The sequence below is a fragment of the Heptranchias perlo genome, chromosome 33 (genome assembly GCF_035084215.1).
Source record: "Heptranchias perlo isolate sHepPer1 chromosome 33, sHepPer1.hap1, whole genome shotgun sequence".
NCBI lineage: Eukaryota > Metazoa > Chordata > Chondrichthyes > Hexanchiformes > Hexanchidae > Heptranchias > Heptranchias perlo.
The window spans coordinates 4,544,346-4,557,735 of NC_090357.1; the positions used below are offsets into that span (position 1 = coordinate 4,544,346).

At 42.3% G+C, this 13,390-nt stretch overlaps 1 protein-coding gene across 3 annotated transcripts in view; it reads left to right on the forward strand.

The window, feature by feature from the left end:
• Positions 1 to 13,390, forward strand: part of kmt2a (lysine (K)-specific methyltransferase 2A) — a 129,826-nt gene that overhangs the window by 27,857 nt on the left and 88,579 nt on the right. For all 3 annotated transcript variants that reach the window (XM_067970890.1, XM_067970891.1, XM_067970892.1), the window contains exons 3-4: positions 2,943 to 5,599; positions 9,382 to 9,559. In XM_067970890.1, the coding sequence (XP_067826991.1) occupies positions 2,943 to 5,599; positions 9,382 to 9,559 (2,835 nt within the window). The remainder of the gene's footprint in view (positions 1 to 2,942; positions 5,600 to 9,381; positions 9,560 to 13,390) is intronic.

Sequence of the window (13,390 nt, forward strand, 5' to 3'; positions counted from 1 at the left end):
CACTCTGTATAAACTCCAACTTGTCCAAAACTCAGCCATCCATATCTTGTCCTGCACTAAGTCTCACTGGCCTTTCACCCCCATTCTCGCTGATCTGTATTGGCTTCCTGCATTGAATTTAAAATCCTTGTCTTTAGATTCGTCTGCGATCTCTTCCAGTCCACCATTCTCTCCGGTACTCTTTGGTTCTTCATCTTCGGCTTTTTGTGCATTTCACCTTTCTTTTCACTCCACCATTGATGTCGGAGGTTTCCACTACTGCCCTACTGTAGAATTGGTCCCTAAACTCCTCAGGCTCCACCTCTCCACCCTGAAAACCGTTCTCTAAAGCCCATTTTTTGATCAGCCTTTTGGTCATCACCCCATACTCCCTCACCGTGGCTCAGTGTCAGTTCCTTTATCCTTTTCAGTCTTGTTTTTTCTCTCTCCTTCTCTAAAGTGACTCGGGTTAATTTCTACATTGCAGTTGGTGTACAAGTGTAAGTTGTAACCAGTAACTGAATAAAGAAAGCCTTAACCAGGGGCCTCCAAACCACGGCCGTTGATCCATGATGCCCATGAGCCTGTGTAGCAGTTCTATTTGGGCTTGTATTGTTTACTTGCTAGCGTGTCCTGTTTGAATTTCAATAACCAAAGGTTTGAACAAGGCTTTCTTAGTGTTGTTACCTCATAGGTGGATCAATCCTGTATCAGAATACAAAGACCTGTTAGCTTGAGATAAACAAAAATTAATAGGCACATGAACTTAAGCTTCATATGTGGCACATGAGGCTCCACGGTATACACCCAGGTGGCTCATGAAGACAAAAAGCTTGGACACACTTAGCTTAAACTCATTTCACATGTAGATCCGTAGAGAGAGAGAGAGAGGAAAGTTTTATTCCATCTGTGAGCTGGATTCAACCTCATGCCTCAAGAGATGAAAACACCGTGTGCTAACTCAATGCACCATTCAGTCTTCCCAATTCGCTAATGTACAAATGTTCCTAGCTGTAAAGTGTATTGAATTCCCAGCACTAGACGTACCTTTACCCATCTACTTTTTCATTTACCCATTGTTCTTGTCCATCCATGTAGAAGCTGATGAAAAGTTACTGAATTCCTGAAACACTGTCAGTTGATTTTAATTTATTGTTAGTAACTAGCTAGACTACATACTGTAACCATTGCTGTAATTCTCTTGTAAAACCAGAAGGCCTACTTTGGGTGGTATGGGAAACTGACAACCCTAAAAGGGCTCTTTAAAGAAACAAATGGGGATGCTTCTAAGCTCCCTACTCTCATGTAATATGATATGGATGCTGAAATTTTTAAATTGCAAAAATCTGATGTAAATGAATACAATTAAGATTTCTGCAATTTCCAAGATGCCTGCTTCCATTAAAAAAGATGCTGAGATGCCTGCTTCAAACCCGAACATTTTGTTTTGATATTTTTGGGAGTATTTGGAGTTATGTATATACGAACATACAAATAAGATGGACAGAAAAAGACTTGGTCGTCACTAAATTTATTTACATTAAATATTATCTGTCAAAGATGGGCCCATTCCCATGTCACATCTAGATCAGATTGCAATCCTTATTTCTCTTCAAGGGTTCGTTTAGATCATTTATGTAGATAGTGAAGAGCAGCAGTCCTAACACCGATTCCTGCGGGACTCCAGTAGTAACTGGTCTCCACATGGAGCTGCTACCATTAATGACGACCTCTGTCTATGAGAATGCAATGAATTTCCTGTCAAACCCAGGATCTCCAATCCCACAGGACTCTATCTTATGACATAAGCTACAGTGTGGCACATTGTCAAAAACTTTTTGAAAGCCCAAATATTAGGGCCTAGAAATTTGATCGGGCAGCCTCCGAAAGCCTCCAATATGGCGGACAGGAAGCGCACGCTCACTACGAGCTAAAAGTTCACTGCCTGCCATGTTGGTATAGGCACAAAACAGGCATTCAGGGGCTGTGCCTGAAACAGGGTTAGAACATTTGCATGTGCAAGTAGGGCCTATCGCCTATTGAGGCCCTCACTGCAATATTGGGTTGCCTTGAAGCAGCCGGCACTGGCTGCGTTCAGGAAAACGTGGTGTATATGGGGCCTAACAGGCGGTCCTTCAAAGGCCACCTCTAAAAGGGTAAGATTTTAAAATATACTTAACCTGAATGTGGAGCCAGCAGGAGCAGGATTGCTCGTCCCAACCCTACATTAAAACCATGCGAGCTGCTACTGACTGCCGCCACTGTCCCTCCTGACCCCGGCTACCAATGCCCTTCTCCTGATCCCAGCCACCGATGCCCCTCTCCTGATCCTGGCCACTGATCCCCCTTCTCCACTTGACTCCTAACCTAACTTAAAAAGGATTTTACTATTGCTACTGCAACTATCCATTACCATTTTTTCCATTGATCTTTTGGCTGCTCTGATAGCTGCGTTCGTTGCCTTAGACGAGCACGATAACTACCCCCATTCATCCAAGAGTAACCTGTAAAAGTATTTCTGCTTAAGTCTGATTAGTCCTTGCACGTGACTAGTTACTCACCTTGGCTGTGTTCTACCATGGGCCCTTCTTTTGATTTTAGGGACATACATGGCTTCTGTTTGCATTGGAATGATTTTAAAGATATTCAATTTTTCATCCCTATTAGTTCTGTCCCCACCTAGTAGGTCTGCCCAGTCGACCCAAGTTGATTTGTGAAATGAGCATCTGAAGTGCTATGCTAACAGGCTTGAATAAAACCACAGGTCCATCAGCATCGGGAAAGAGAATAAAATGTATTGGTTGTAGATCCTTCATGAAAACTGCTTTATATTTTCAGCATTTGTTTTTTTTTACCAGTGCTACTATGACTACTATGGATAAAGTAATTTGTGTGGTATTGAATATATTGTAGTGGTTGATTTCTCGTGATTTCTAACTTGAAAATTTATCTTTAACTTTTAGTCGAATCACCTCAAAGGAAGCTTCGAGGAAGACAAAGGACCGTTTCTTCTCAGAGCTCAGATGTGTTATCGGATTCATCCTCTGCACTGTCCCCTCCAAACAAGGCTGAGTTGAAGCCTGTAGAAAAGGAAAAGAAGCAAGAATTAAGCAGCGGAGAGAGGAGGAGGGGTCGGCCTCCAGTGTTAAGCAATCCAAAGCTTCATATTTCACATGACAAGAAAGAGACAACAAATGGAAAAACAGAGAAACGAAAAAATGAAAAAGAAAAGAAAGTAAAAAAGAAACCTTCTGCATTATTGCAGCAGGCAACAAAAATAAAGAAGCTAAGAGCAGTCAAACTGTCGCCTTTGCAGTCCAAATTGAAGAAAGCTAAGCTACAGATAAGCAGCAATGGGGGAAAGATTGAACGGAGGAGAGGGAGGCCGCCATCTTCAGAGAGATTGAAGACCGTTCCGAAGTTACTTGTTCCACCACAACCCAAGAAACAAAAGAGACTACGTAAGGAGAAAGATGTCACACCAACACCAAAACCATCAGTGACCAAGGAGGTGAAGCCTGCTGTTAGACAGAGGCCCCGCAGGATAACCAAACCAGTCAGAGTCGTTCCTGTCACTAAAAGGACTGATGCAACTATTGCAAAACAGCTCCTGCAAAGAGCCAAGAAAGGAGCGCAGAAACGGATGGCATCACCTCAGCTGAAAAATATTCGTCAGTTTATCATGCCAGTAATCAGTGCCTTTTCTTCAAGGATAATTAAGACTCCAAAAAGGTTTATTGAAGATGACAGCTATGTTCCTCCTGTCAAAGTTCCACGCCTAGAATCAACTCCAACTAGTCGGTTCAGCACAATATCTTGCGGGTCTAGTGAGAAGTCCAGTGCTGTTTCACAGCATTCTTCACAAATGTCCTCTGATTCGTCAAGATCAAGCAGTCCCAGTGTCACCTCCACCGATTCACAGGCATCTGATGAACTGCAGACTCTTCCTGAAGTACCAAGTCAGTCCACAGACTTGCACAGTTGCTTAAATCCCTCACAGTCTAGTGAACCAGGAGGCATGGACAAAAAGGGTCACCGATTCTCAATGTCAGAAAGAAGCAGTACGGCGAGCAAGAAATTGTCAACTTCATCACCGCTGCCAACATCATCCTCTCCTCCACCACCCCTGCTTTCTCCTCCCCCTCCCCTACAACAATCTTCGAACATGTCTGATCACTCTCCCTGGCTGATGCCTCCAACAATACCTTTCATTCCACCACCAACAACAACTCTGCCGGAGAAGCGGAAGTCTATCTTGAGAGAGCCGACATTCAAGTGGACGTCTCTCAAAAACCTGAGGCCAGAATCGCATCAGTACTTCTCCTCAGCAAAGTATGCCAAAGAGGGACTCATCCGTAAGCCGATATTCGATAACTTCATAACGTCACCATTGACTGCCGAAGATGTTGGCTTGCCATCCAGGTTCCACGCATCCTCCACCACCCCGCCACCTCGACTTTTCTCTTCGCTTCATCCTGCCTCCAGGTTTGATACTCATAAGAGAAGTCCCCTACTTCGTGCTCCGCGATTCACTCCCAGTGAAGCTCACTCCAGGATTTTCGAGTCTGTTACTGTGTCGTCACACACTGTGGGTCGATCTTCGGTTTCTGCCTCAGGTAAAGGGCATTCTTCCAGAAGGAAGAAGAAAGAGATGCATGTTCCAAGCCGCAATGATCCAAAATCTCCCTCGCACTCCATGAGAACCAGAAGTGGACGACTAATTTCTACAGATTTATCACCAATCACTCCACAGACATCTGTAGCCTCCTCATCTCCTGTAAGTTCCATCCTAACTGCTGCCTTAACTCCTCCTCTTGGTAGTTTGGTGCAGTCTGAGGGAACATTGAAGGATAAGGATGGTAGAACAAAGCTGGCAGCTAGACAGACCAGCACTCCAGGGGACAGCTTTTCTGTAGACTCGGTCAGTCCAACATCTCCACTGTTTCCATCATTAACACCCAGTGTCCAAAAGGACAAAGGAAAAAACAAAGACAAGCTAACTGAAGATTTACCCAAAGAGAAAGATACTGAGAGAGGGTCAGAGAAAGACAGAGACCGGGACAAAGAAAAGGAAAATAAACGAGAAACAAGGAAAGAAAAAGAAAAGAAGACTCAGAGTAAGGGGGCAGAGGTTCAGAGTGCTGCACCGTTGTTTCTTTTTCCCAGAACAACGGATGAAGACACAGCTGTTGCAAACGATGTAGCTGCTTCACCTTCAACGAAAAAAGTTTCAGGGAGAGCCAAAAAGTCAATTTCAACAGATAAAGGTGCGGTAGCACTGGGAGACGGTGCATCACTGCCTGATGTGAAGAATAAAAACTCAAAGAAAGGCAGACTGGGATCTGAAGAGGTAGGGCCTGTGACGGGTGATACTGAAAGCAGTGCAGCTGCTTCCATAGGCAATAAAGACAAGCCTCCTCAACATTCTTCCATTACCTCCATGCTTTCATCTGGTACTCTTAAACATTCTGCACCCGCTATTAGTAGCATGCTGGCACAAGCTGACAAAATGCCAACAACTGATAAGAGAGTGGCAAACCTGTTGAGAAGGGCCAAAGCACAGCTTTACAAGATCGAAAAGAGCAAGTCATTAAAAACAGCTGACCCAACAAAATCCCAGGTAATTTTTTTTGATTTAAGTTTTTTTTTTGAAGAACATCTATTTGTCTTTGAGGTAACAGTAGTTCCAGGGAACGGTGTGCTGACACGTTTTACCATGATGTGTCCGCATCGTTCACCTGAGGAAGGAGGTAGCCTCCGAAAGCTTGTGAATTTAAAATAAAATTGCTGGACTATAACTTGGTGTTGTAAAATTGTTTACGTTTTACCATGTTAAAGACACTATATAAATGCAAGTTGTGGAATGGTAGTTTCAGTCAAACTCATCTTTTTCTAAACATTGGGTGTGACACAGGTTGTATGCAATCCAAAGCTTCCTCTTAATGTCTGCAATCTGGGAAATGTCCCCGTCTTCTGTCATGGAAGCTTAATTTTACTCTACACATTGAGGGAGTCAGGTCACATTTAGAGTACTGTATGCAATTTATGCTCCCCATTATATAAGGGACAGAAAACCATAGAGAACGGACAGTGTAGTATCATCAGGATGATGCCAGGGATGGGAAACTGGTTATAAGGAGAGACTTGAGATGCTGGGATCTTTTTCACTGGAGCAGAGAAGGCTAAGGGGATTTAATGGATAAATATTTTTAAAATTAGGAAGGGTTTTGATAAGGTGAGCAGGGACACCACTTCCTCTGGTTGGGGAGTCAGTGGCGATCATCAATACAACATTGTCACTAAGAGAGCAAGAGGAAGTTGGGATCAGTTTCTTTACGCAGAGCACTGCTGGAGCCTGGAATGCATTATCACAGATTAGTTGAGGCAAAGACCATTGCATTTTTTAGGAGGAAAATGGATAAATATTTGAAATAGAGGAAAATACATTGCTATGGGGAGAGAGCTGAGCAATGGGATTAGTTTTTGATTTTCTAGCAGGCACGGACATGATCAATCAAATGGCCCTCTTCTGTGCTGCAAACTTAAACAGTTCTAGTAGAAAGGCGACCCAGACTGCTCTGGTGCACCTCATAACAGCTTAGTATGGACTACATTGGCAATAACCTATGGGCAGTTCCTTCACCCTTTTTGTCAGGGACTCATGTGGATGGGTTCAAAAAAATGCAGAGGAAAATTAATAAAATGTGTTGGGGAAATAAGTGGTAAATTAATTGGGGCTCAAATACGCCGTTCCAGAGAGTTCAGGTTTATTTTCCCCAGACAGGAAGTTCCTGCTTTCAATTATGGGGTTGCAACAAGTTGGGAACTATGCACTTCCCTCAAAAATATGAGGAAAAATCAAAAGGAGAGTCATCCCAGGTCGCATGCCCTCTACCATTTGTTTACAGCATGGTGTTGGCATAGGTAGGACAGCAGCATACTTGTGCATCCCCTCCTCCCTTCATCCCATGCTTTGATGGCAAAGTCCTCAGGTGTCTCGAACTCCCTGCCTTAAGCTCTCCACTTCTATATCCGCCTTTAAAAAGCTCTTTTTGATCGAGCTTTCAGTCACCCAACTGTCCTAACACAACTTAGTGTCCGCTCCTTCAATCCTTTTAGCTATAAATTTTCTCCTGTCCACTGTAAAGTACCTTGGGATGTTTTCTATGTTATGTTTTCTGTGTTAAACACACTATAAATGCACGTAGATGTTGTCCACTGCCGTGGTTGCACCATATAGAAATATTTAGAATGGGAATGAGCCTATGGCTAAAAATACAGATTTTGTACAGATACAAAAATCAGCAAATCTTAAACGTCGCACACCAACAAAAAATATATTTTCTGTGTGTCCTCACATCAGCAGCATAAGGCAGATCACTATGTGAAGACTTTTGTTTATTCATAATTTCTGACATCGGACATCATAAAAATTGAACGATCTCAGTAGCATTTCTCCACATCCTGGTGATAAGTTCTCCTCCGACAGACCTGTCGAAGCTCGTCCTAGAGTAAAAGTGGTACAACTGGTTTCTTGATCAGTTTTAGAACTGATTTTCTCTAGTTTCTAAGACTGACTCTCCTCAGCTTGGATCTCAGTACATCTGACAGAGGTCGAAGCTCTTTCAAGCAAAAATATATATGAAATCTGTGCAGTTTACTAATTACAACCCTCTACTGTCGAGTTGAATTCCTGAATTAAAAAGAAAATGGAGCAACTTTGCTTTTGAGTTGTAGGCTGTTGCTGAGGCTTTGAGTTGAAGAACTTGTGGGTGGTGCAATTGATTCTGCTGAAGTAATATTATCTGCGAGCTTTTTTTTCCTTTTTAAAACGTCTGTGTTTTGACGTTTGATGTTTGTCTTTGAATTATCTGTCAAAACCAAGTATACTGTATTTAATGAAGGTAAGTGTAGGGGAGCACTGTCGATCTAAAGTACACCCCACCTCATCCCATTCAATTTTTTTAGTAGTGCTTAAGGATGCTGCTTTATATGAGATGTTTGAAAGTAATTTCCACAGCAGGCTGGCTTTCCCATGACTTGCCAGAGACCTGTTCAGCTAAGTTTAGTTAAAGGTGCAGGAATGCAGCTGCAAAAACTCAAGAAGTATTTGTGGCAGAGTCAGCAAGTGATGCTTTATGATGTGCAGCCAGCTGGTAAGATATGAATTCAGTCCCACACAGTGAGTTCCAGATCTGGACTGTGTGGTCAGGGAAGTGCTGATGGATGGACTAAAGATTGACGGGAAGAGGAAAAGGCATCCCTGGCTGTTCTTGTGCACTTTGCCAGAAGCAGAGGAGGCAGATGTGTGGCAAATCCAAAATATTACAAAAAGATTGTGTTGGTGGAAGATCACAGTGTTAACACATCCTTGCTTACATTGGTATCAGAATAAACTCCCAATTCAGACACACAATATTAATTTACCATTCATATTTACTCCCATTTTATTCAGTTTTGAGATGAGATGGGGTGGGTAGTAATGCAGCAGTATTTTATTAAAGATTTAGCGCTGATTTTTTTTATCCTTATACTCATCCCCACATTTCCATATAACCGCAGAGGAAGAGTCCTTTGCTCTGTTTTTGGGAAATGTGAATGCGTTGGTAATTTATTGACTGGTTCGATCAAGATCAAAAGCAAGTCACCATCTGATTTGGGTGAACTGATTCTTAAAATACTGGCAGATTTCAAATTTAACTTTGTTTTGTGTGTGTGAAATCCTGCTTTCTCCTTTCTTCTGCTTTCATACAGGTATTGCTTGTCACACTTGTCCTATAGCGAGGAAGGTAAATGATCTCCCAGCCTGCTGCCACTATCTCATCTGAGTCAGCACCTAGGAGGTGTGCAGCATTAACTTAGCAACAAATCCCCCCGCCCTTTCCCGATGAGAGATTGAACTTGTGTCCCTCCACTCTGACATCATGCACTGCAGAACCCTCACTTGCTTATATTAAAACTCTCATTCGAATGTAATCCTGAAGTATGGATGACATTTATTGGGAAACGCGTTAATAGGTTTATTGGAATTCAACTAGAATATACCATTTGGCTAGTTCCCAAGTGTGAAGTTGTGTAAAGATTGTAGTTGTGTTTTAATAATTGTGCTAGTGGGCACCCAAACTGTTCCATTATAAATTGGTATATTCAATATTGCCCCAAAACTCAAGAATAGATGATTACTATGTTGCCATTTTGATATATCAGTTGCTTTATTAAATACTGTTCAAAGAGCAATATATGAACAATATTTAGCTGCCAAGAATGAGATAACTACTGCATATATTTATTGTAGGTGATTAGTGTCACTAGGACTTGCACATTCAATGACTAGGAACCTCTCTCCCCCGTTCTGTATATAATGATTGATGTGTCCTAATATTTTGTTTGTAATTTTATTAGGGTCAAGAAAGTGATTCTTCAGAAACATCGATACGAGGCCCTCGTATAAAGCATGTTTGTAGACGGGCTGCTGTCGCACTAGGTCGGAAAAGGGCTGTGTTCCCTGACGACATGCCCACCTTGAGTGCCTTGCCGTGGGAGGAGCGAGAGAAGATACTGTCTTCCATGGGAAACGATGGTAGGCAAAGCAAACCTAAATGCTCTTATTTGATAGCAGTGTAAAGGTGGGACTTTACCTACAGGGGACGAAATTGGACCTCGTTGTGTCTTTCTCGGTGGCAAAAAAGTCCAGTTTTAAAAATTGAGACAAGTTCCCGGGTCCCCTGCATGTTCAGTGGGTTACCACACTCCAGATTCTAAATATCAAAGCCCATACAGAATCCCCAAAATATGACATCTGAAAATTCATCGGGTTGCTTTAACTTGGAATTTCAGTCCGAGAAGCACGAAGGGTATTATGAACCATTGATTTTGTAGCTCAAGACAAGTTTCTGTCAAGTTGGCGAAAGGGTTTAATACTATTTTTCTAAATTGTACTCTCCCTACCCAACATAAAAATAAAGCTAACAAAATGTAATTATCCAGGTCACCTTAATGAGTGAAACATTGTCTTGTCTGTGTTTGCATGTATTTGTTCTGTGAAATGTTAACTGAAGTTGAGCTACAAATTAAGCGACTGAGATGTGGTCCAACTAACCTCTAACCACAACAGTATCTCCAGGGCAAGGTTTTAGATTGAACCTGTGAGGACATTCATCCAGAGAACCTCCAACTGTTCAAATATTGCTCATACTGATTGTACAAAAAAGTACATAATGTTACATTCATTTTCAGAAAGTCTCATTTATTTTGTTTTAATTGCACTATGAGCAGTTTTAGAAGATGTGTCAAAGGGCGCAATTGTACTTGCTTTAAAAATACCCTGGTTATTCCCTCTTGTAAGTGAGCTGCATAACGTTATGGTGGTGGCTTTGCTTGATCACCAGTTTGAGTTTGTGACAATGGCAGCCAACACTTAATTTGCTGATTGATCGCTATATTTGAACTTTATTTTTTGATCTTACTAATAACTGCCCAACTACAGAGCGGAGAGCATGCAGTACTCAATACTAAAACTAGACAATGAATGAGAAGGTGCAGTCACACGCAGAACAGAACCTACAGTTTGGTTTACAACTGTATCATGCGTGCAAAGTGGAATCTGCTTAGCAATTACAGTTCCAGCCAGGTAGAAATATGATCACAATGCCTGGCTGGAACTGTAACAGCCTTGCCCGGGAGAGTTATGCACATGTCCGAGCAGAGCTGTCTCCTGGCAGTTAAAAATTAAAAATGTGGGAAGGAGAGAATTCCCGCGCTCGAAATATTTAAAATGATGTTCGATGGGTTTACCAAGTGCCCAGAGCATTTTGTAAGCCAAGTTCGATACTGACACACAATGTCATTCGGAAGTGATGAGACTGCCGCCTCCAAGGAGTCTCGCTCTGCTTTTCTCTGGAATCAGGTCAGATCCTGAATCCAGATTTATGCTCCCACTCTGGTGTTGCTCTGAACCCCAAATCACTTCTCAACTGGGAGTATGAAAGCACCCTAACTTACCATGCCGATGATCGTGCTCAAGCGGAGTACTTTGGTTTAAAAAAAAAACTTTTTCTCTTTTATGCCAGTAGAATTTGGTCAGGCCATGGGATAGTTGGTGTGGAAAATGGAAACGGTCACATTGGTATAATAAAGATGCTGTTCTGAAGTTGGGGTTAAGCATATTGGTTGGAAAGAGTAGAGGAGGAATCTTTACGCTGCATCTAACCCTGCTATACCTGATCTGGGAGTGCTTGATGCTTATGCTGGGTATCTGAAATGGATAGTGTTCCAATCCAGCTATCGTCCCTCACACTGAGCACAAAATTCATTATATGCAAAATTATATTTTTTTTAATCAGGGAACTGTCTGGGTAGAATTGCTGAGCTTGATCATGTAAATGAGCTGCATTACCACACAGTAGAAATTCACGCACCTCTGAGTTAATGATCACCTTTCTACTGGTGTTGGTTCTGTTCTCTTGCAACATTGGGTTTGACAGCTCCATCCAGTTTCCCCAATTTATGTTCAAACAAAAATATTTTTAAAGAACAATAAAATTGAAAAATAAGAATATTCACAAAATAAGCAAAAAGGAAGCTGCTAAACACAATATTTTGTGATGGTTTATTGTTTAAATGTGGTCTTGATGACAACTCTTCAGATGACAGCATAGTTCTCTCTTAAAAGCTAGGGTCCGATTTACCATCGCCGTTTCTTTCAGAGCCACCACCTATCACAAAGTCACAAGACAAATACTGAGGAGCAGGACATTATGACTCATTCTAGCTCATCCATCCAGAAAGAACCTGCTGTTACCCCCTCTACCCCCATCACAGTGGAGCCATCGCTTTGGCTCCATATCCCTTGATACCCTTTCAATTGAGCCCCAGTATCCACAACCTTTTGGTGGTGGCGGTGGGGGGGGATTGGGGGGGTGGGGGAAGAAGAGTTCCAAATTTCCACTACCCTTTGTGTGAAAAAGTGCTTTCAGATTTCACTCCTAAATAGCCTAGCTCTAATTTTAAGATTATGTCTCCAAGTTCTGGATTTCTCCCACCAGAGGAAATGTTTCTTTTCTGTCTACCCTGCAGGACATTCTGAAGGGGGAGGGTGAACAGCCAGAGGTCGTGGACCATATCGGTACCAATGATATCGGTAAAAAAAAGAGATGAGGTCCTGCAAGCAGAATATAGGGAGTTAGGAAATAAATTAAAAAGCAGGACCTCTAAGGTAGTAATCTCAGGATTACTCCCAGTGCCACGTGCTAGCGAGAGCAGAAATAGGAGAATAGACCAGATGAATGCGTGGCTTGAGAGATGGTGTAGGAGGGAAGGGTTTAAATTCCTGAGGCATTGGGACCGATTCGGGGAAAGGCAGGACCTGTACAAGCTGGACGGGTTGCACCCAAGCAGAACTGGGACCAATATCCTTGCGGGGGCATTTGCAAGTTCTGTTGGGGAGGGTTTAAACTAGTATGGTAGGGGGATGGGAACCAAAGGGTAGGTACAGATAGGACAATTCAGACCAGGAAACGGGAAGTAGAAAAGCAGTTAGTGACGTTGGTTACTCAGAAAGGCAAAAGAAGCATAGGTTAAATAGTGTTCAGCACAGGAATTTGACGAGTTTAAAGGGAATATACTTCAATGCAAGGAGTATTATAAACAAAGCAGATGAGCTAAGGGCACAGATAGACACATGGCAGCATGATATCATTGCTATAATGGCAACCTGGCTTAAAGAGGGGGATAATTGGCAGCTCAATATCCCTGGATATAGAGTTTTCAGGCAGGATAGAGTGGGTGATAAAAAAGGAGGGGGGTAGCATTATTGGTTAAAGAATCAATTACATTTGTGAGAAGGGATGATATGCTAAATGGATCATCAATTGAGGCCATATGGGTTGAGCTAAGAAATAAAAAAGGGGCAGTCACACTACTAGGAGTGTACTATGGACCCCCGAATAGCGAAAGGGAGATAGAAGAATAAATATTTTTGCACTCAGAAATTTGCCTACATAAGAGGACAATAATAGTAGGAGACTTCAACTACCCTAACATCAACTGGGATTCAAACAGTGTGAGGGGCACAGAGGGCACAAAATTCTTGATCGGTGTCCAGGAGAACTTTTTTAGCCAGTATGTGACAAGCCCAACAAGAGGGGATGCAATTCTATATTTAGTCCTGGGAAATGAAGGTGGGCAAGTGGGTGAAGTGACAGTGGGTGACCATATTGGGGATAGTGACCACAATTCAGTTAGTTTTAGCATTATTATGGAAAAGGACAGAGTTAAATCAAGAGTAAGTGTTTTAAATTGGGGGAAGGCAAATTTTACAGAATTTAGAGGTGATTTGGCTGAAGTGGATTGGACACAACTACTTGATGAGAAATCAGTGGCAAGCCAGTGGGAGGCACTAAAAAGTGAAATT